Source organism: Gossypium raimondii, chromosome 5, assembly GCF_025698545.1.
Source record: "Gossypium raimondii isolate GPD5lz chromosome 5, ASM2569854v1, whole genome shotgun sequence".
NCBI classification, from domain to species: Eukaryota; Viridiplantae; Streptophyta; class Magnoliopsida; order Malvales; family Malvaceae; genus Gossypium; species Gossypium raimondii.
The window spans coordinates 22503675-22527017 of NC_068569.1; the positions used below are offsets into that span (position 1 = coordinate 22503675).

General features: G+C 32.9%; 3 protein-coding genes and 1 long non-coding RNA gene across 4 annotated transcripts; 3 read left to right on the forward strand and 1 right to left on the reverse strand.

Moving 5' to 3' along the window:
• Positions 1 to 2559: 2559 nt before the first annotated feature.
• On the forward strand, positions 2560 to 7266 carry LOC105770001 (L-ascorbate oxidase homolog). Its single transcript, XM_012591022.2, has 7 exons — positions 2560 to 2828; positions 2919 to 3028; positions 4633 to 4903; positions 5606 to 5708; positions 5782 to 6493; positions 6589 to 6667; positions 6767 to 7266. Exons 1-7 carry the CDS (start codon positions 2691 to 2693, stop codon positions 6977 to 6979), a joined length of 1626 nt encoding a protein of 541 aa, XP_012446476.1. The 5' UTR covers positions 2560 to 2690; the 3' UTR covers positions 6980 to 7266.
• A 658-nt stretch (positions 7267 to 7924) lies between these two features.
• On the forward strand, positions 7925 to 12429 carry LOC105770002 (T-complex protein 1 subunit beta). Its single transcript, XM_012591023.2, has 12 exons — positions 7925 to 8153; positions 8418 to 8474; positions 8584 to 8640; positions 8819 to 8884; positions 8973 to 9084; positions 9293 to 9421; positions 10264 to 10335; positions 10567 to 10682; positions 10850 to 10926; positions 11061 to 11546; positions 11632 to 11947; positions 12080 to 12429. Exons 2-12 carry the CDS (start codon positions 8469 to 8471, stop codon positions 12224 to 12226), a joined length of 1584 nt encoding a protein of 527 aa, XP_012446477.1. The 5' UTR covers positions 7925 to 8153; positions 8418 to 8468; the 3' UTR covers positions 12227 to 12429.
• Positions 12430 to 12528: 99 nt separating this feature from the next.
• On the reverse strand, positions 12529 to 15317 carry LOC105770003 (enoyl-CoA hydratase 2, peroxisomal). The gene is made up of 11 exons (XM_012591025.2): positions 15156 to 15317; positions 15050 to 15072; positions 14849 to 14954; positions 14473 to 14543; positions 14244 to 14316; positions 13998 to 14037; positions 13624 to 13696; positions 13399 to 13549; positions 13096 to 13166; positions 12809 to 12982; positions 12529 to 12739 (listed from the first exon to the last, which is right to left on the reverse strand). Exons 1-11 carry the CDS (start codon positions 15210 to 15212, stop codon positions 12652 to 12654), a joined length of 927 nt encoding a protein of 308 aa, XP_012446479.1. The 5' UTR covers positions 15213 to 15317; the 3' UTR covers positions 12529 to 12651.
• Positions 15318 to 18372: 3055 nt separating this feature from the next.
• On the forward strand, positions 18373 to 20015 carry LOC128041176 (uncharacterized). Its single transcript, XR_008195834.1, has 3 exons — positions 18373 to 18462; positions 18910 to 18980; positions 19812 to 20015. It is a non-coding gene; the product is annotated as an uncharacterized LOC128041176 (long non-coding RNA).
• Positions 20016 to 23343: the final 3328 nt, after the last annotated feature.

The following is a 23343-nucleotide window of genomic DNA, read 5'->3' on the forward strand; positions in this document are numbered from 1 at the left end:
CGTGTGTATTCGATTCAAGGCTATATCATTTATATATGATCAGAAACGATACTTCAATACCAAAGTTATGAATGGTGTGAAAATAGAGTTATTGACTAATAGTATGGCTGCTTTGTTGATATTAGGGGTGTAAATGAATAGAATGTTCGATGAAGTCTTCGTGAACCGTTTATATAATGTTTGTTTATTAAGTTAAATAAACTTGTATAAACAAAAATTTTATGTTTATTTAATAAATGGACAAACACGAATAGAGGTATGTTGGTTCGTTTATGTTTACGAACAAGTTCGTTTATTGACTCGTTTATTTATTAATGATATTTTTATAAAAATTTCATTAGTATATATTAATAAAATTATTTTAAAACTCATTTATTGTTCTATTAGTATATATTAATAAAATTATCTTGGTTTGTATTTTTTCATTTATAATATGATTATTAATATTTATATTTGACTATTTTATATTTAAACAATATATGTATGTGTATGTATGTATTTATTGCTTGTTTGTTTACTATTTATTTATATTATTCGTGAACATGTTTATTTAATGTTTGTGAACATTAAACAAATGAACATGAATACACATATTTTTAAATAAATGATCATGAACAAAAATTTGAAATTTTTAACGAACATAAACTGAACACGAATAAGTTTAAAAATAAATAAGCGAACATAAATAAAGAGATTTGTTCGTTTAAGCTCGGTTCATTTACAGTCTCTTAGTTGACATGTGTAGTTGGAAAGGGAAGTGCTAAATTTCCATGTGTGTTCCTGGACTCATGTCGCAATTTTCATTATTCTGCAGTCTTTATAGCTAACGCTATCCTGCCTGTATGGTACGAGCATAACATGCCCACTAATTGCGGGTTGGTTGGTCCTACGAGCCTGCAGAATTTCCTAATCTTATCTTTGGCAAACAAACATATCACAGGTTGCTTTTGAAATTCAATTTTAAAGGACACTTAAAACTGTGGGTCGAGTTAAATGGATGTTGTTGGATTTACTTTGAAATAGGGGATTTCCATTCATGGATGTATGGTCTTGTAGTTTTGCGTTATTGAGGCGCCTTTGCAAATTGCGATGATGGCACATGCTACTAAGGATGTGGGGACGTTGCCTTGCCTCATGTCGTGACCATTCATTTATGGCATCGTCAGCACAGCTTATTTTTCATGCATTTAACTGACAAGGCCAATGCTAGCTAGCAGCAGTATTGTTTCCATTATTTCTTCCTGAAGTCCCCATTCAATGATCATTGGGTTTTTGCACATATAGTTGGGAAGATTTAACATCAAAGTTAATACACTTAATTACTAAATGATAGTTATAATAAAAGGGAAAAGCAAAGTTCGAGGCAAGGTTTAGGAGAATTATGCAGTGTATGTGCCTTCCAGTTCACCAAAGCTCGTTCTCCCAAGTCGCTATAAAGGAAAAAGTGAAAAGTAGTGACCCCTCTTTTGTTTGAAAAGCATCGGCTAATCATTTGATTTATACCTTGAATTTGAATTAGATGATCCACCATCGGTTATGAATTGAGATATAAAATGTTTATGCTTTTACTCCAGTGGTCATTTGTTGACACCAGATTGATGCGAGCCAGTAGGTTTACTTACCTGCTAACCTCAACTCCCTGATAAGTCTTCGATGTAACCAATGAGCTCTTTATTTGCTAGCCCTAACAACTTAGCCTCAATCACTAATAACCACCCAATAAAGCCATTTCTCAGCTATAATAAAATTCTATCGACACTTAAAAAAGATAAAACTAACTAAAAGCTCAATGAAAACACCGACGACCTCAATTTAAGAAAAACCAACCACCTGACTTAAGAAAGTAAAATCCAGCATTCTCTTTAGCATCCCAAAACATCAAAACTTGTAATTGCTTTTAAAAAATTCCGAACATTTGTATATAAGTTAAATACTATGATGCGAGAGATATTGAAAATTCTCCTCGAGAGTTAAGACTTAGCCAGTCTTACTACTCTCTTTGTTGCTGTCATCTTGAATACAAATGCTTGGCTGATAGTTGTAGTACTACAGTGACAAGTAAGGTTTGAGCGTAACAAACCAAGCAAGCTTTAGATTTGGGTTATTTAGGGGGTAATGAATATTTATATTTCAGAACAAAACAAAGCGCCAATTGAGCCATCATCATCGTCCATGTTTACTAAATAATCCCAACAACCTCTGCTCTACTGGTAACACAACTCCACCCTAAACTGTGGACTTGATAATAGTTCCATATGTTGCAAGCTTATCAAAAAAGCATTTTCTTACTAAAAAAAATGGAGAACTCAACATTAAGAACAAACATTTGTGTTGTAGTATTTCTCTACCTCCCATAATTTGGAAGAACAAAACAAAGAACCCCAAAACCATGTGGGAGACAAAACACATTCACAGTTCAAACAGTGAGCTAATGTAAGGACACCCTTCCACCGACACTTTAATTCAATTTTCTCTTTCCTCTTTCTTTTCCATTTTTATCTCCTCAAATTTTCCCTCCTTTTTTTTATTTGGTTTTTCCTTTACGGCTTACTCACACTTTCAACTGTTCAACCCATTTAATATAGCCTCCCTTAAATATTGTGCCATCCTATCCCCTTATTAACTCTTTCAGTTCACTGCTCCTGCCCTCTTATTCTAAACCTCTCCTTTTCTCTTCCATTAGACCCAAAATGCCGCTTCACTCGGCGGTAGCATTGTTTTATGCCGCAGCTTCTCTTTTCGCCATTGCTGGCGCCGAAGATCCCTACAGGTTCTACAGCTGGAATGTTACGTACGGTGACATTTACCCTCTTGGCGTTCGTCAAACGGTGAGCTTTTCATAGCCTCATAATATAGTTTCATTGTCGGTCTATATATGAGAATGATGGTCAACACCTTATAAATCTTTTATTTTCCAGGGTCTTCTCATAAATGGGCAATTCCCAGGCCCTGATATTCACTCTGTTACCAACGATAACCTCATCATCAACGTCTATAACAACTTAAACGAATCTTTTCTCCTCTCCTGGTATGATTTATTTGGAGGCAACCTTTTTACGTGCCATTTTTTCTTCCACTTACTTCACTGCCATATAGAGACCATTATAGTCGGTCACTACACATGATCGGTTATTCTTGTCTTGTTTCCTACATTGGTAAAGGTGAACGCTAGGGAAAAAACATCCATGTGCTTTGATCTCATCATGGCAGATCTGTGTTTTTTTTTACAGTAAGCATATGTGGCTAAAACAAGTACCTTTTTTGCTTTGCTGTAATTAGAAAGCGGCTTGTCCTTCGATTGAGAAAGACAGCATTGAGCTTTTAAATTAATTGGGAAAAAATGTTGAATTAATGGTCGTTAATCTACCTAATTAAAACCTCATTAATCATCCTTGATTCAAGTGGACCATTTATTTTGTATTAGCTGTCTCCTACATGTAACATATATGGGGAAGAAGCTCAAGTGGATTAGGAATACAAGGATATTAGCCTTAATTATCATATTTATAATTTCATAATCTGGAAACAAGTTGACTGACCTGTCCAATTTTTCCTTCTTTTTACATTGTGTTTTTATGAAGTCTGTTATAGTTGTACGTAGGAAATGTTTGGTCAAATTCTGGTTTTGGGTTTTCTACTGAATTAAAATTTTAAGATTTAGTCCTTGTATTTTAATTTAGCATGATTTGATTATATGTTTTAATAATATTATTAGTTAATCCAAATTATTAACTATTTGCATCAAAATGATGTTCTGTTGACATATAAATTTTATTAAATTAAGTTATTTGACTGTACTTTAAAAAAAAACTTAAGCAATAGATCGATATATGATATTTTTAAAAATAATCTATATTAAGACTTTAACAAGAACAATTAATTGTGTTAATAATTTGGATTAATTAATAATATTGCAAAAGTAGGATAAATATTAAAATATGAGGATCAAATTTTAATTTGAGTACAATAGGGACCAAAATCATAATTTGACCTAAAAGTGTTTATCTTGGATGATTTATATTCAAATCCTGCTATTAGTCTTTGTTTTATGTGCACATTTACTTTAATTTTGTCATTTTTAGTTTATGTATTTTTGAAAAACATTTAAATTTGTTATATTTACATAATACTAATGAAAATATCATGTGATTTTAGTTAATGAATTTAGTGTCTATCATTTGACTTATGACCGAAATTAAAAAAAAAATGAATTAAAAATAATCAAATTAGAGAACAATGATTAAATCTACACTTTATACATTATGCCCGACTACTAGTAAATTTGACTTAACGAATTTAATTATTACCATTTGAATTGAAATCTAAAAATTTGAAAAATATATAATTAAAATTGATGCAATTAGAGTACAGACATCTTATATCTTATGTATAATATAAGGACTCATAACAAAATTTGACATGGTTCATTTACAAACTTGAAAAATAAAAAGACAGTGAATCAAGTAGAACAGGTGGGGTGGTTGTTTTAGCATCTCAAAGCAAAGCAGTGAAAGACAACCAGTTCAAAATTGGATCGTGAATTAGACTGCACATTTTAAATAGGCAAATATTAGTTGTTTTTTTTATCATTTGCAAGGTTTATTTACTTAGCTGAAGACTGTAAATATGTAGGAATGGAGTCCAACAAAGGAGGAACTCGTATGAAGACGGCGTGTTTGGCACAACCTGCCCTATTCCACCAGGAAAGAACTTCACATACATGCTTCAGGTGAAGGATCAAATAGGGACTTTCTATTACTACCCATCACTTGGATTCCACAAGGCAGCTGGTGGTTTTGGAGGGATCAGGATCCTTAGTCGCCCACGAATCCCAGTCCCCTTCCCTGACCCGGCCGGGGATTACACTGTGCTCATTGGCGATTGGTACAAGTCCAATCACACGGTACTATACATTTTTTCAAATTAAAGCTGCTTGCTTTTAGGTTGGAAAAAAATGCTTGCTATTCATAACTATGGCAGTATGGGGCCGTACAACAATTTAACATGGTGGGATCACCCAGTGTCTGTCGGCAGCATAATGGCGTTAGTTGGATTAACGAAGCAAAGCAAATTTGGTTTTTTTTTTTTGACTATTCAATGCTGGCTGTGGGCTATGGCTTTATCACCCCCTTTTACAGCTGGATTTCTGGACTGTCATTTTCTTTGTCATTTCCTGCTTGGCTCAGCCTTGGTTTATTTTGATACGTTTTAAACGTGACAGGGAAAAGACATCGCTTTTTTGTTTTTTGTTTTTTTTGGAATGGGTAGTGATGCTAAGGATTAAACCTGAACTTTTATACCACAAAAGATAAATATCTTACCATTAGATCAAGAAGTTGTCCGCAAATGCGTTGCGCCTGATATATGTCTATTTCTCTCTTAATCATCAGCACAGATATGATGGTTTCCTAGGATGCTCAACTTAGGTGTGTTATTGTCATGTATATATTCAACATTTCTATGTAGCTTGCCATCTGGGGCCAGCGCATGTCTCCTAGCGGGGATAATGAAGTAATGATTATAACAGCTGCATAAGAATTTGATTTTATACGAAGTATTATGGTGTTGGTAATTAATAAGAAACTGAAAAAATGGGGTTGTGCAGGTTTTGCAAGCTCATCTGGATGGTGGTAAGAAGCTACCTTTCCCTGATGGAGTCCTTATCAATGGTCGTGGACCTGGTGGTGCCTCCTTCAATGTTGAACAAGGTACTTAATTTTTCTTATACTAGTAGAGACTAAACAGGATCAAGCATAATGAGGATCATGTATTGTGTTGCAGGCAAAACCTACAGGCTTAGGATATCAAATGTTGGACTGCAAAATTCTCTCAATTTCCGCATCCAAAACCACAGGTTGACGTTGGTTGAAGTGGAGGGAACACACACCCTGCAAACGACCTATTCTTCCATCGACCTTCACCTAGGCCAATCGTGCTCCGTTTTATTCACAGCTGATCAGCCTGCACAAGACTATTACATTGTTGCCTCTACACGCTTCACCAACCCTGTTCTCACCACTACTGCGACCCTTCGTTACAGTAATTCTGCTGGTCCTGTCTCTGGTCCTCCTCCTGGTGGACCCACCATCCAAATCGACTGGTCTTTGAACCAGGCACGCTCTATCAGGACTAACCTTACAGCGAGTGGACCAAGGCCTAACCCTCAGGGCTCTTACCACTATGGTCTCATTAATACAACCAGAACCATCAGGCTTGCAAACTCTGCGGGACAAGTTAATGGGAAGCAAAGATATGCAGTTAACAGTGTTTCCTTTGTTCTGCCAGATACTCCTTTGAAACTTGCCGACTATTTCAAAATTGGAGGAGTCTTCCGGCCTGGGAGCATATCAGATAATCCTTATGGTGGAGGGATATACCTTGACACTTCAGTTCTGAATGCTGATTATAGGGCTTTTGTTGAGATTGTATTTGAGAACACTGAGAACATCATACAGAGCTGGCATCTCAATGGCTACTCTTTCTTTGTCGTTGGGTAAGCACTAAGCACTAAAGAACATCATTTCTCACCATAACATTATGCACGAACCTGTGCTAACATATTGGTTTTGAAACCACATTGAAATGCAGTATGGACGGAGGGCAATGGACAGCAGCTAGTAGGAACGGATACAACCTACGTGACGCAGTTGCACGTTGTACTACTCAGGTGCCTAAATTAATCATCTTTATTCAATTTAATTTAGCTATCTTAGTTAAGACCCAATGTTAATATACTTGGTGTATATATGCGGTGAATTGCATGCAGGTGTATCCAAAATCATGGACAGCCATATATGTGGCACTTGACAACGTGGGGATCTGGAACTTGAGGTCTGAGTACTGGGCAAGACAGTACCTTGGGCAACAGCTTTACTTGCGTGTATACACAGATTCAACATCTCTCAGGGATGAATACCCCATCCCCAAGAATGCTCTCCTCTGCGGTAGGGCAGCTGGCCGAAGCACCCGACCGCTCTAAGCCACCATAGGATAAGGAACGTTGGGTGGTGGATGGATGAAGATGATTGAAGAGAGTAGAGTTTTGCCTCTAATCTTAATATATATATATCTTTAATTATATAATATAGCTCATTATATTGTGCTTAGCATGTAATATTCAAGTCTAAAATTAATGGACCTCAGCTCGAGGTCGCATTCTTTTACTTTAGATCAGATCTGTATTCCCTTTGAATTGTTCAGGTTTCCAACCATAAATTGTTGGTACTATCTTATTGTTATCATAATTGGCGTGTTGTTTAAGTTCAAGTACTGCATTCACATGCAAAGGAGCAAAGCTAAAAAGGAGCAGCTCTTTGCTCTTGTTCTTCCAGAGAATGTGTATATATTTTGATCACTTATAAGTATTATTTAAGAGTTGAATAACTGGTCATTACAATGCTGGTTGGCATGTATGATGGTGTTTCTAAATGATATTGGTGTTTATTGATATAAATTATGAAAAATTTTAATATCAGAATATATTAATTTAATTGATGGAGAAAGTACAGATATTAAACTACTAAAAATTCATAAAATTTAAACTAAAAATATTATTAAAGGGCATAAATTAACTATACTTTTACATATATAATATAGGGACTGGGAAAGCTAGCCATTGCTTCTGACTCTGTCTACAGGGTACAGACAAGGTTAAATGAATGGTATGTGATAAATTTTGCCTTTTTAGAGTTTTTCAACTCAAGCAGTAAATCAAATAAGTAAACTATTTATCATTTCACAAATGATTCACTAAAAAATAAAAAATTGATGATTATGGTTTATGGACCCTATAGCCTAAATAAAGCTTGAACCAATTGCATTCTAGACTAAGATGGTGGACAACGCAATGTATAAACTTCACGAGCCTTTTAAGACTAAAATTGGGATATAGTAAAAGCCCATTAGTTAAGGGTTCATAGCCCTTCTTCTCAACAATTCCTACTTCCGGAGAGTTCGCTCAGGTCACTTCACTCGAAGCCTTTCAGAATTCAGATTTAAATTGAATAAGCATAGTATTCAAAAGTATATACCACTGGTGTTTGTAGTAGAGCAAGCAAAAGCCCCGAGGCAACCAAAACCTCAAAACCTTGCTTCTATTTTCTGTTCTCGTTCGGATCTCAATCTCAAATTTTCTACATCGCGCTTAAGATCAGGTAAAAGCTTTATTCCTTTCAAAGCTTTCTGGGGTTTCTGAAACTTGAGCCTTTGTTTCCATTTTTTCGCGATTATGTTACTGTTTACTTTGGTTCCGTTGGTTGTGAAATGAGGAAATGAATGATTAATGAAAGTGCTGCTGAGCATAACATTTCTCCAGCTCATTATACAAATTTATGGTTTATTAAGCAGCATTTGGATGTTTTTCGTTTCATTGTTAGATTAAAAACACTAAATTTTTTTCTCTCGCTCTCGCGATTCAGGGTTTTATTTGAGCACCAAAGCTCCAGCTACTCTCGACCACGTTATATTCAATGGCGGTGCGTTATTTGCCTACTACTAAATTACTGTCAGTTGGTTAGGTTATTTATTTATTTATGCATTTGGTTTGAAGTTTTATTTTGCTTACCGGTTGGGTGAATGTGATAGATTGAAAAAATTCTTAAAGATGACGCTAGTGAAGAGAAGGGGGAGCGTGCCAGAATGGTGAGTTGAGTCATTATTATTTATAATTTGTGTACATTTAATGCTGATAATATGGTTTAAATGAATTTTTTTTCTACTACTTTTTTGGAATTCTAAGATTATACTTGTATTGCATTCTTGTTATTGGGGTATTTTATTTTCAGTAACATCTGATATTCATGAGCTTTGTTACATTCAGGCATCATTTGTTGGGGCAATTGCAATTACTGACTTGGTTAAGACAACCCTAGGGCCAAAAGGCATGGTAAGTTTTCCACATTGTGCATACAGATTAAATGCGAGTACTAGTTCTTTAAATCCTTGACTTTGTTATTGGTGAAATTATCTGCCAGGATAAAATTTTACAATCAACAGGCAGAGGACATGAAGTCACTGTTACTAATGATGGAGCCACCATCTTAAAGTCCTTGCATATCGACAACCCTGCTGCAAAAGTTTTAATTGGTATCCTTATAATTATCTTCATTGTTATTACACTTTATGAGTAAATTGCTTGGTTTCTTCAACATGATAAAACTCGCAATGTTATTTTGGTACACAAGAGTACATGACAGAACTGTAAATGGTTCAGTGAGCCATGCTAACACAGTCATTGATTTCATTTGGAAAGAGCTTTTATTTTATTAGATTACATCCTTAATTTGAAATTCAGACATCTCCAAAGTTCAAGATGATGAAGTTGGTGATGGGACAACGTCTGTTGTTGTTTTGGCTGGAGAACTTTTAAGGGAGGCCGAAAAGCTAGTGGCTGCAAAGATTCATCCCATGACTATAATATCAGGTTCTTTTAGCCTCATTTAGTACTTTGCTTTCTATTATTCTTCTCCATTATGGCACCTTGCATGTCACGGTTCATCCTGTAGAATCTTTTTATTAATATCTTTAAATTTTTTTTTCGTTTCCACTAAATGTTGCATTTTGTGGCCTGTAGGCATTAAGTTGCTTCGAGCTTTAACTTGTTATCTAGTTTTGATATCTATATAGCCTGAAGAAAGAGTCAGGCATGTTAGCAGTGTGATTCTTTTTTCCTGATTTGCTTCTATCATAGAAAATTTAAAGGAAGTATATTATTAAGATGAGCGTGAGATATAACTATAAACTTTAATACTTCTCTCTTAACTCCCCTATAGGAGTAAAATTTCCAGCATTACATTTTCTATTTTATTTGCTCAATTTTTTTCTGAACTTATAACAGCGTAATTATATTTGTAATATACTATTTCTGTCCCAATAAATTTGTCACGTTTTGACTTTTTTGTGGTAATTTTATTTTGACTTTACTTGAGACTACTGAATCCCCAATCCTTTGCTTGCTGTGCAGTGACAGTACCAATATCCACAAATTGTTGCTTCTGACTTATTATTTTAAATTATTATTGATGAAAATTTTAAAATATATATATGAATAACATAATTCTTAAATGTATTTTTGTTAATATAATTAATTAAAATATTTAAAATAAAAAAAGTCAAAATTTAAAAAATTTGACTTGAAAAATTTAACCCATGAGAATTTAATTGGGACAGAGGGATTATTTGGTTATTTCCCTTATCTTTTATTTTGTTGATTGCCAATTGCCAAATAAGTTTCAGAGTTTATAACAATGTATGGTTGTTTTATAGGTTACCGAATGGCAGCTGAATGTGCTCGTAATGCTTTGTTGCAGAGGGTTATGGATAACAAAGGGAATGCAGGTGAATTATTGGACATGAATACGTTCTTTTTATTTGTGCGGATTGTAGGATATGCCTTCATTTTGTATTATTTGCCCAATGTTTTAGGCTTTGTTGGTTCCTGATTGAACTAGATTTTTTAATTTGTTTGACTTGATAAAATTTGTAATCAAGTTGTTGTTTCCGTATTAGAATTTGTCTTTACTCTTTGTAGTTGCTTCTTATAGCGCATGGCATTTCTGAATTTTGCAGAGAAATTCAAGTCAGACTTGATGAAAATTGCAAGGACCACTTTGAGTTCTAAAATTCTTTCTCAGGATAAAGAACATTTTGCACAACTGGCTGTGGATGCTGTTATGAGGTTAAAGGTGATAATTTCTCTCCATCCAACATTTTAAGATCAAATATTAGTGTTTCAACTATTCGGAATTATGTTGAGGATTCTTTTTTGCACAACTGGCCGTGGATGCTGTTATTGAGTTTCCCTTCTCATTTTTCTTTATCAAATTTCTACGGCTTTTACTTGCAACTGCAGGGGAGCACAAATTTAGAGGCTATCCAAATTATCAAGAAGCCTGGGGGATCCTTGAAGGATTCTTTCTTAGATGAAGGGTGAGTCCTTGTGAGCTTCGCATTGCCTTCATTCACTGTAATCGTTTCTGATTGGATTGGCTGGGGTTCTAGTTATGTCGGCCTTTCCCATAATCTGATTTTTATTGATTTAAACTTACATCTTATGATTTCAGATTCATTCTCGACAAGAAAATAGGGCTTGGACAGCCAAAACGGATAGAAAATGCTAAGATTTTGGTTGCAAATACTGCAATGGATACTGACAAAGTAAAGATATATGGTGCACGTGTTCGTGTTGATTCAATGTCTAAGGTTGCTGAAATTGAAGGGGCTGAGAAGGAAAAGATGAGAGAAAAGGTGAAAAAGATCATAGCACATGGGATTAACTGCTTCGTTAACAGGCAGTTGATCTACAATTTCCCTGAAGAACTCTTTGCCGATGCAGGCATACTTGCAATCGAGCATGCTGATTTTGATGGGATAGAGCGTCTGGCTTTGGTAACAGGTGGGGAAATTGCTTCAACCTTTGACAACCCAGAGTCTGTTAAGCTTGGACATTGCAAGCTTATTGAAGAGATTATGATTGGTGAGGACAAGTTAATTCACTTTTCTGGTGTTGAAATGGGTCAGGCTTGTACTGTTGTGTTGAGAGGTGCAAGGTATGGTGTCAAACTATTTCCTCTAGTTGTTTTCCTTGTTTATTGATATGTTTGCTTTGGGGTGACATGCTACTGTGTATGGCAGCCATCATGTGCTAGACGAAGCTGAAAGGTCTCTGCATGATGCCTTGTGCGTACTGTCTCAGACAGTTAATGACACTAGGGTATTGCTTGGAGGTGGATGGCCTGAGATGGTAATGGCAAAGGAAGTGGATGAGCTAGCACGCAAGACTCCTGGGAAGAAATCTCATGCTATTGAAGCTTTCTCGAGGGCACTTGTAGCCATCCCGACAATTATTGCTGACAATGCGGGTCTGGACAGTGCAGATTTGGTGGCCCAGCTTCGTGCGGAGCACCACAAGGAGGGATGCAATGCAGGGATTGATGTCATCTCTGGATCTGTAAGTGCGGAAATTCAATTATTCTAAAAAATCAAAACAGTCTAATGAATTTATTGTGTACAGTTAGAGATTTTGTTTCTCTAAAACCGCTTCGGATACTCATAATTTTTCTTCATATGATTATATAAACAGGTAGGAGATATGGCTGAGCTAGGAATCTCTGAATCCTTCAAAGTCAAGCAAGCTGTATTGCTCTCTGCAACTGAGGCTGCTGAGATGATACTTAGGGTCGATGAAATCATTACATGTGCTCCAAGGAAGAGAGAGGACAGAATGTAAAATTGACTTCTCAATTTCAATGTCAATGTCAATCTAAGAGGCGCATTTTTTCTCTGTTGTAATGGATAGCCATCTATCTTGGCATTTGTTTCTTTAAGTTTTTTGCTGCTGTATGGTTGAAGAAATTCTGGAACTGAAAAGTTTTTATGGCTGTGTTTCAGTTCTGAGAAAAATGAAGCAACGTTCTTTGGACTGCTTTTTAATTCATTTTCCTTATTGTGTTGAAAAAATAGTGATAATAAGATCATGTCAATACAATTAACAACTAAAACATCCCCAATCAGACTTTGATGTTCAATAAGTTTTAAGAAATTCAACTTCATTTTCAAATTTTCCATTCATTAAGTTCCCTATTTATGAAGTTTGCACTTTGAAGCAGCACTTATAACACAAGTCGGATATATATCAAGTTGATTTCTAGTTGATTATAGTGAAGCTGCTAATCGATGGAGGTCAACATAGCCTGACAGCACTGCTCGATTCCTTTCTTTCGCCTTTACCTGATATATGACCCTGCAGATTATAATACCAGCATCAGATCTCCATTCACTTGAATATTATCAGAAAAAGAAAGAAGTGTACCTCGAGCCTTCAAGCCACATCTCGGTGATGAGTGCTTCACCAGGATACACATGCAAAAGGAACCGTGCAAAGATGCTTTTGACCATGTCTGGATCTCCCCTGCAAATACATTTGATGATAGCCCGTACCGCAAACCCAAGGGTACACAATCCATGCAAAATTGGCCTTGAAAATCTATGAACATGGGATAGGCAAAGCATAAATCAGTATAAAAGCTTAGGATGCAAAGGAGCTGTGTCAAGTAATGCAACTAATAGCCATAGCCTCAACATAAGTAATGAACTAACCCTGCGACCTTTGCAATCATAGGATCTGAATGCAGAGGATTATAGTCACCGGATAACCTATACAATAAAGCCTGCCAAAGCCAAAAAATAGTAGTTCAAAACTTTTGGAGAAGCTTGTCATCATAAAAAAGCATCTCATAGCACAAGCTGTCGAAGCAGAAGTTGATACCAGATCAGACTAATCCACAGACTATATAGTATATGGACAAAAAGAGAATTAACTGGAGAACATCTCTTTCTTTTTTATTTTGAAAGCAACATAAAAGCTCTTAGGGATAAAATTCTAGTATTGTTGCTACATGCCTGAGGTGGTTGGGTACAATCCTCAAATACTGCAGAAGGTTGAGTTTTTGGGATTTTCATAGCTGAAGCCGGATTGACTGGATAGTTTGAGTATGTAAAGGGCTTAGATGGATCTGAGAAGCCACCAGCACCACGTAGAAAAACACTTGTCCTGAAGACTCATTTATACATTAATAAACTGCAGCATGAGAGTGTTAGATCAGATACTGGGGAAATACAACTTACCGATTCAAGGTTAATAGTTCACCAGACTCTTTCTCATAACTTCTGGTTTCAAGTTCAAGTATTGCTGCTTTACCTGATATTTAGAGGGGAGGGGAAAAACCATCAAGACTATCCTTTCGAAATAGACTTGCAGATATCACTTCTCTTTCTATTCACTTTTTACAGTTTTCCCAAGGTTAACAAAATACTGAAGCAACCAACAACCAATTCCTTTGTGCTTGTTATCCTAACAAGTTCACTTTTAAATACAGAAATATCGATAAAAAGCGAAAGACTACGAGAGTAACAGATTTACACTGCCATAAACAACTCGATTTCATGGTGACAAATACCACCCGAATTACTTGACATCATTTCAGGTAATGAGTACAAACCTTTGTCATGGAAACCTGCAATGGCTGTTTTGTTAAGTATCTGCAAGAAAAAAAAAGTTAATAACAACAACAATTAACTCTGGTAATAAACAGCAATTTCAAAACAATTTCCGCAGGAAGACCAAATATTCTCTAAGTGTACAGCATCGAATTTATGTGCCAGATGTTATTTTAAAAGAATAGAGAATGAAGTCCTCAACCTAAGATAAAATTTTGAGTTAGCAATTGGTAGTATTATAGACTTACAGAGGCATTTGAAGGAAGTGGCTTGTGTATTTCTATGTATTGTTGTCCATGCAACAGAAGACGTTTATCAAACCTGTTAAAACAAAAAAGCTAGAAATGTTAACGAGTTTATATTTAAAAGCTTTAAACAATTTGTTAAAATCTTTTAAATCAATCAAAGGGAAAATGAGAGACAGGATTATTTTTGAGAAAGACAAGACAGGGTAAATGACACGGGCCAAGAACTTACCTTAAGCCAGGCACACCACTAAGTTGTGGCAGACCTCTAAGTGAAAATAAAGTAGAAAATGTTGGCAAAACCTGAGGAGGAGGAGAAATTAGGAAAGGTATTATGTTATGTCCATAAGTAAACAAGCACCAATGGTTTGTTACGAGCAGATTAAGACAACTCCACTTCCTCCCCTAATCGATTAACACAAAAGGGTTTCTTTTTTTACTCAATTCTGGGCAGATTAGGCGTCCCATTTGCAGTTCAAATGAAATTTCAATTCACCCTTAATACAACAAGTTAAGCTAGACCGCAACAACAAATATAAACGCATTTGCCAATTAAGAACAGTGGTGTTCTTTAAAAAAAACCCATCCAAGTGATGTATAAGTATAACCTTGATAAACTGCTGTCCGTTTTCATGGTAAACGTATTTAAGTTCGTCGGTATCGACGGCGTCCCGACCACATGCTCCAACACCCAAGGCATAGACAGCTACATCTCTGTGTAGGAGGAAACACATCATTGTCATACAGATCAAACAAAAAGGAAATTGCCCCTTATGTATTAAGTTTCGGGGAGGGGGACAAAACAGTACCTCTCAGTATAAGCATAAGTTGTCTGCAAACAATATTAGGATAAGGATCAAATAACAGAAACACATAACAAAACATGAAATCCATTGAAGAGAAGGAGATACATACATCGGGGAATTTATGAGCAATAATGAGGTCCGGGTTGCAAGCAGAATTATCAGCCATGGGAGCTTCTCAAAGATGATGATGATGGATAGCTAACAGATTAGATTGGTGGGTAAGGTGATGGGGATGAGGGTCAATGCAATTAAAGGGGTAACTGAACGAGTAAAATGGAATTAATATATTAATTTAAATCAGAGGATAAATATGGAACTGACATAGAAGTGGGTCCCAGTTCTTAACTTGTCTTAAAGCTCGTTCAAGCAATCGAGTCCGGTCTAGGTTCGGGCCTTTAGGGATCCAATAACAATGATATTATAAATTTTGTTGACAAAATCTACACTACTCTAAATAAAAGGGACCTTCCTACATAATACGTGTACATTGCCTTTTTCCTTTTCATTATAAAAGATAAATGGCAAATTTTCAGTTTTAACCCCTCTCCAAATTACATTTGAAATTTAATTTTATATTTTAATTTGATGTTCTACTTTTAAAATAACATTAATCAATCCAAATAATTATTATCCTCAATTATTTCAATTAAAATATTAATGTATTTTTTCCTAAAATTTTTTCTAATAAAAACGAGATAAATTAAAATGAGCATTTTTAGAAGAAATTCTGCCTCAAATTTTTAATTAAAATAGTTAAAGCTGTCAATTATTTGGACTAACTAATAATAATATAAAAAATAACAAAATCATGTCAAATTAAAATATAAATCCTAAATCCTAATCTCTATGTTTGGATTGAGGTAATATAAAGATAAAGAAAAGAAATTTGGTTAACTTATTATTATTTAGATAATCCTTTGCTTTCCTTCAAAATGCTAAAATTTTAATTACCCTAATCAGAAAGAAAGTTATGGAGAGGAAGATAAATAAAATTTTTAAGATATAAATATCTTTGTTACCCTTTTATTTTTACATGATTATATTATAGAAAAACTTATGTTTGTAAATACTTTTTATTTTTGAAACTTTAGTCTCGCCCAAAAAGTAGCAATTAAATTTGTTCAGTTAAATTCAATTATTGGACAGTACTATGTGTACAATTGTAGATTTAATCCATATTCTTCATTTGGATCATTCTAAGTCTCTATACTTTTTAAAATTTGAAATTTCAATCTTGATGCAAATGACAATCGTTGATCCATTAACTAAATTTTTAGTGAGTAATATGTTAAAATAACAAGCCGACCACATCAAAATTTGAAAATAACAAAACTTAACTAAATGATTTTAACGATTCTTCGCTTGGTTAGGATTAAAATTTTAAAATTTAAAAAGCACATGGACGACTAAAGATAATTAAATTAAAATATAAATACTAATAGCAGAATTTAACCTTTAGCCTATTCGTTATTTCATATACCATCAACATTGTCCTTATAACATTTTAAAACTTTATTTTAAATAATTGTTCTAAAATTTTCAAACTAAATTTATTTTAGAATTATTCATTACTTTCATTCCAATCAAAATGTCAATCAGACTTTATAAAGTGTAGATCCATGCATTAATCTGTAGATAGATCTGATTTCTTTCTTTTACACACACTTCTTTAGTTCTTTTTATGGTAAAAAAGATTAGCCCTTTGGAATAATAGTGAAGATATAATTAAAATTTGCCCTTGGTTCCAGGACCATACATGATTATTAGGAACCAAAATTAAGGAAGGAACAGAGACTTTACTGTTGAAAACATACCTCTCTAATCAAAAACATTTTGCAGGAGTCAGCCCCAAAATTAACCTCCAAAGGGTTAAAGGCAATTCAACCCAAAATTTAACTAGTTGGACTTTCAATTCTTTTGTTTAACTGATTAAATCAATTGAAACATCAACAACGGTGGAGAAGGTGGAGGGGAGATCATGCTGAACAAAGCCGGTTCACCTTTTTTGGGATTGAGAGTCGAAAAAATAAGGGGATTGTGCGAAAGAGGGTGAGAGCTTAGTATGTTAGGCTTTTGAGAGAGGAGAAGAGTCCCCTTGCTATGTTGATACCTTGGGGTAGAGTGATGGTTCTCAGGTGATCCCCTCTTGAGGAGAATATTCTCGTTAATAGCGGATGGCCTCGCAAGAAGTCCAACTAGGTGATTAAGGATGGATGGCCCTTCACTTGAGTGATACCAAATATGTGGGTAGTCGGTCACTAAGTGATCATCTCGACGATACAAGGTGGAAGGTCGTTCGCGGATCTCTTTTCGATCACTTCTCATATCGTTATATGTCTTAATCAAAGTAGGAATATGTAACACCTCGAAAATTGCTACAGTATGAAAGTAAGATATTGTCCTTGATATGGTAAAATAAGGAAATAAAGTGACAAAAAGGGAAAGTTTGAGCTATGTAAACAAAATCTATTTAGGAAGTATATTATGATATATTAATTCAAGAAAGGATTAAATTGCAAAAGTGAAAAGTTTTGTGGTCCAAGAGTAAATACTTAAAACTTGAGGGGTTAAAATGTAAATATAAAAAAGTTGAAGGACCAATAGTGAAAATATTTTAAGCGTGGAAGGATCTAGAAACTAAGGAACATGGATGAATTAGGACCAAATTGAATAAGTGAAAAAAGTATGAAGGGTTAAATTGTAATTTTTTTAAAATGAGTGATGATTCAATGGTGAAATTTTGAAGGATCATAAGAGGCAAAATGGTCATTTAGCAACGAAGATAATTTTGAAGAGTAATGATGATGTTGGTGATGTAACAGCCCAATTTTTAGTAGTGTCAGAACAGTGATTTGAGATCACTAAATCCGATGAAAAAGTTAGAAAAAATTATTAATTAATAATTATAAGTTAAGCGTGATTTTAGAAATATTTTTGAATTAGTGAATTATTGGGTCTCCGTCTTGGTAAAACGGACTCGTAAAATAATTATTAAAAATATTTATAGAATTAGTTATATCACCAATTGGATTTTAGTTAAGTAAATTTAGTTAAATTAAAGTTAATTGAGTATTAGGACTAAATTGAATTAAGTGTGAAAGTTAATTATAAAATAGAAAAAGGTGAAAGGACTAAACTAAAAATTAAACCATAAAAGTGACAAGTGTGTGGTAATTATAAATAAATGTGTAATAAATATATGTATTCATTTGTAATTAATATATGTACATACTTATTAATTAAGTAAAAGATATTTATTTATTATATTATTAATTAAATAAAAGAAATAAAAGATAGAAAAAGAGAATAGAAACAGAATAGCAAAACGAAAACAGGGGAGAAAGGAAAGAAAAAGAAAAAGGGAAGGAAAGAAAGAGAATTTGGGATTTCAAGGTTCAAGGTTCAAGGTTTGATTGGTAAGTCAATTTAGTCTCTATTCTTATAATTTTTATGTTTTTGGAACCCTAGAACAAAATACTACTTGATTTAAGTTGAAAATTTGAAAGTTAGTAAATTTTTAGATGTTGTTCATGTTGAATTAATTGAAGAATTAGTGATTAAATTGATAAAATTTCAAGTTAGAACAGAGAAATGGATTAAATTGTAAAATAAATTATAGGTTTTGAATTAGTAGGGACTAAATTGAGAGAATTTCGAAATTAAGGATTTATGGTGAAATTAGAGAGCTAAATTAGTTTAAAGTGGGAATGGAATGAAAATATGAAATTAGTTTTGAGAATAAAAGTTAGTCTCGGTTCAAGGACTAAATTGGAATTTAGGCAAATATTGAGTAAAAATTGAAATATTTAATGTGAGATTGAATGATGTTGTATTGATGATTTTTAATTGTTTTAATTCCGTAGCTAGCATCGTACCGGAATTCTCGACAAAAAGAGGAAAAATATAGTTGACGAGGAATAGCTCGGAATTCTTAGTTTGTATTTCTATAATCCGAATCTAATTATTAATTATTGTATTTTGATTAATTGTTATAGTAAGTGATTGAGGTGAGAATTATTGTGTTTTACAATTGAAATGGATTGTCTTGATATGTGATGAAATTATATTGGTTGAATTGAATTGGAATATATATATATGTGTGTGTGTGTGTGTGTGTGTAAATGTGAAATTGTGCAAATATGATAATTGAATTATTTTTTATATGTATAAAATTCAATTTTAATGCCCAAGTAGACGGAATTTAGAACTACTGGGATATTAGTGGTATGCCATTAAGGAATTTTAGCGCGCTCTCTGATTATTAGCACATCAGTGCTCTCTGATTATTAGCACGTTAGTGCTCTCTGATTACTAGCACGCCAGTGCTCTCTGTTTAGCACATCTGTGCTCTCTGTATAGCACTTCAGTGCTCTCTGTTCATTAGTGCATAACAATGCACCTCTGTATTTGTTCCGTATATCTGGTGTGTTCTATAAAATCTACTTTGGGCTAATAATAAGAATATGAGATAGTAAACTGAAAATAGAATGTAAAATATGTTGTAAATACATGGAATACACGAGTTATATACTCATAAATTGATTGTGGAATGGATAGTGTCATTGTTTAAATGATACGTGAATAAATTATGAAAATGTATTATATATAGCAAGCGATGAAAATCGAGTATTGTGTGATTTTAAATGTTCAATTGTGTTTAACATTTTATTATACATATTTTATTGTTTTATTTTTTTTAAATATTCAGATTATAGAAATACCACTGAGTTTTTACTCAGCATACGGTTTTATTTTCCGTGCGCAGGTTAAGTACTTAAGTTTGATCGCTGATTCAGCATCCAACAACGATCCCGAACTCAGATATGGTGATGTTTATTTCTTTGTGTTGGCATGTACCTAGGGTGTCTAAATATTAGTTATTTTGTGGTTTGATTGTAAATGAAGTTATAAAATCTATTTTGGAGAGTTTATAATTTGGATTAAAATGATGCTTTGATGACTTGTTTTGATGATATAAAATGTTTGAGATTTACATGCTTTTAATCTGTAATCTCCTAGAATGCTTCAGTAACCGGCTTTCAAGACGGATACGGGTTAGGGGTGTTACAGGTGATATTTTAGATTAATTAAATAAATATTAGTTTATTAATATTTTGATTTGACATTTAATTATATTTAATTATTATTCTATTTAGTATATAAGGAAAGAAAGGTGGAAAATTCTCTTCATCTTTCCATGTTCTCAACATGAGAAGAAGAAGAAAGAAAGAAAAATTTCTTTTCTTTACAATTTGGTCCTTTACCAAAAAAAATCTACCATTTTTACTTAGAAATCAAAAGAATTTTCATAGCCATCAAGAGAGAAAAATAATAAGGAGACTTTGGGGAGCTAGAATATCAAGTTAGATTCAAGAGAATAGAAGTTGGAGGAGAGAGAAAATTAAGTTAAAGTTTGGCTTCAAGAGAATACGAGAGAAGTTGAGTAAGTGAATCAAGTGATAGGAGAAGAGCAAAATAAGAGATTTTGATAGAAAATAGGTAAGTACCCATGAACTTCCTTGTTATTTAAGGATTAAAATGTGATCTTTGTAAAGTAAGTGGCAATTAAGTAAAAAAAAATATAGTGTGAAATAATTTCTTTAAGTGAAGGGGAATTATAATAAAAGTATAATAGTTGAGTTATGCGTTAGTGAAAAATATACAAAGTATTAGATAAGTGAAATTATGGAAAATGTGAAATTTTATGGAAACAATGACTAAGTTAATCAAAAGACTTGAGAAATACATGTGGTGAAAATAATACAAGTGAAATACATAGAAATTTGGTGTGAAAAATGAAATAGTGGAATTAATTATGTGAATTAAGTAAGATGTGAAAGAAAAATTGTTTAATAGTGAATTTTATAAAAAAAAGTGATTAAATAGGAAAGTTATAAAAGTTTACAAGGAAATATTGATAATAAAGCATATAGTGGAAAATAAAAGAATATATGAATGTTGTAATCCAAACTACAATTATTTCCTAAGTTATGGAAATTAAGGGTTAAATCGTAAATTTGAAAAAAATATTAGAAATAGAAAAGTGAAGTGCATGACACTTAGAATGAGAAAAATGATGTTGTAGTGAATTTTGGAATATTAATAAATATTGAATTACGTTATATGTGTTATTAAAAGTAAAATATATTGCTACATGAAATATAAATTGTAAAGTATATAAAAGCATTATGCAAAAAGTGTAAAAGTGATATGTGTGCATGATATAATTTGCGCAAGTAGACGAAATTAGAACTACTAGGATATTAATGACATGCCATTAAGGGACCCTAGCGTGCGCTCCGATTATTAGCATATTTGTGCTCTCTGTATAGCACTTTAGTGCTCTCTGTTTAATAGTGCATAATAATGCATCTCTATATTAGTTCCATATATCCTAAGTGTTCTGTTTAGTCTATTGGGCCTCTGTTAAAAAGGTAAACAATTTTCGTTACAAGGTAAACGTTTATCTCCGATTCATGTTTGAAATATTGAATTAGTAAAGTGAAGACATAAATAATTTGAATGTATTTGAGGAAGTATAAGAAAGACAATAACTAGTAAGGTAACTATGTAAAAATAAATTGTGAAAGAAATAGTAAGAAAATCATGAAAATTTACACTAAATGGTGAAATATGATACATGTATAAAAAAGTAGTAATTTTTGTAAGTTGATTTGAGGACTTAAGGACTAAATTGTAAATTAAGTAAAAAGTTACAAATGAATATGATAAATAAACAAAGAAACGAGATATTGGAAATTAAGAAATTTAATAGAATTTAAATATCATGGGTACTTACTAAGTCTTCATAGACTTAATGCGTTTATTTTCAACGTGTAGGTAAAGTGATTTTGAAGAGTCGTAGTTGAGGTCGTTGACATCCATCTCATGCCAAAAGGATATGTTTCAAAATTTTGAATAGAATGGCATGTACTTAAGAAGATAAGTGTGTTCGAAGTAGTAGGGACTAAAATAAAAATTAATTTAGTAAATACTTTTTTTTAATGTTCAAATATATACCAAAATCACTTTGGCACCAAATATAATAATCCTATATCAGGTTCCTTGGATCGAACCGGTATAAGAGTGTTACAGGTATAACAAAAATAATAACTAAAACTTTTAAAAGATAAAAATAGAACAACTATATCTAAAAATCAAACATCACAGTGAATTAGAGTATAATAAAAATATTAAAAATCAAAAACGAAAATGAACATAATGGGAAAATTCAAGGCTTTTATTTAAAAATAATAAAAAAGATTTTAAATTATTGCGAAAATAAGTAAACAAGACTTAAATAATAATACAATTTAAAATAAACTATATAATGAAAGTACGAAGTCCATTTCGATTTTGTAATTATTAAAGTGATTAAAAACAGATTCAAACCACGAATCCTTCCTTAAGTGTAAATTAATTGTCCGACAATACAATTTAATTTTTAAAATATATAGCCTTGCTGATCAATAAACTCATTTAAGTTAGATTGCTGTTCTTTGATTAAAATAAAATGAAAATTACGGATTAAATAATTTTAACCAACCGTACATTACTCCAAGCAGCAAATAAAGGATTTTTTCGTAAAAAAAACACTAATAACAATATTAAGAGGCCATCCTGTCTGTTTCAAAATACAAAAATACCAACATAAAAAAACAATCTTCAATCTACCTTTAGCTAGTTAACAATAGATGAAATTGTTAAAAGAAAAGGTAATCTATAAAAATAGTCACTTTTGTTTGAAATGTTGCTTACGTTATGATTACTTACTGTTAAGCTCCATTACCTCCTTAATAGCGGTCCTACGTGGCAGTCCAAATTGAAATTTAAAACCCTTTTGGACTGCCGTTAGGGAGGTAACGGGGTTTAACTGTAGAGTGATCACTTCGCAACAAAACGATAACATAAGTGACTAAAACGTAACATTTTAAACAAAAGTAACTCAAATGTAATTTGTAATTTGAAGCAAACAGTTTACACTAAAAAAATAAAAAAATATCCCTTCCTTTATTAAACTCTTCTAACATCAAACTGAACATTTATTTAATTAAATAAACTAATCAAACTATTAATAAAATATCTTTACAAATAAAATTTAAAAATAAAATAAAAATATACTTAAATCCTAAAATCAAAATTGATGTGGCGCCAAATCTTGTTTCTATAGTTCATGCCCAAATTTTCTATACAATTTCATATTTCAACTTATGTACCAACAACTTAACATATATTGCATCTACCTACAAATACCATTAAAAAATTAAATTTAATAACATCTATATTTAAAATTCATT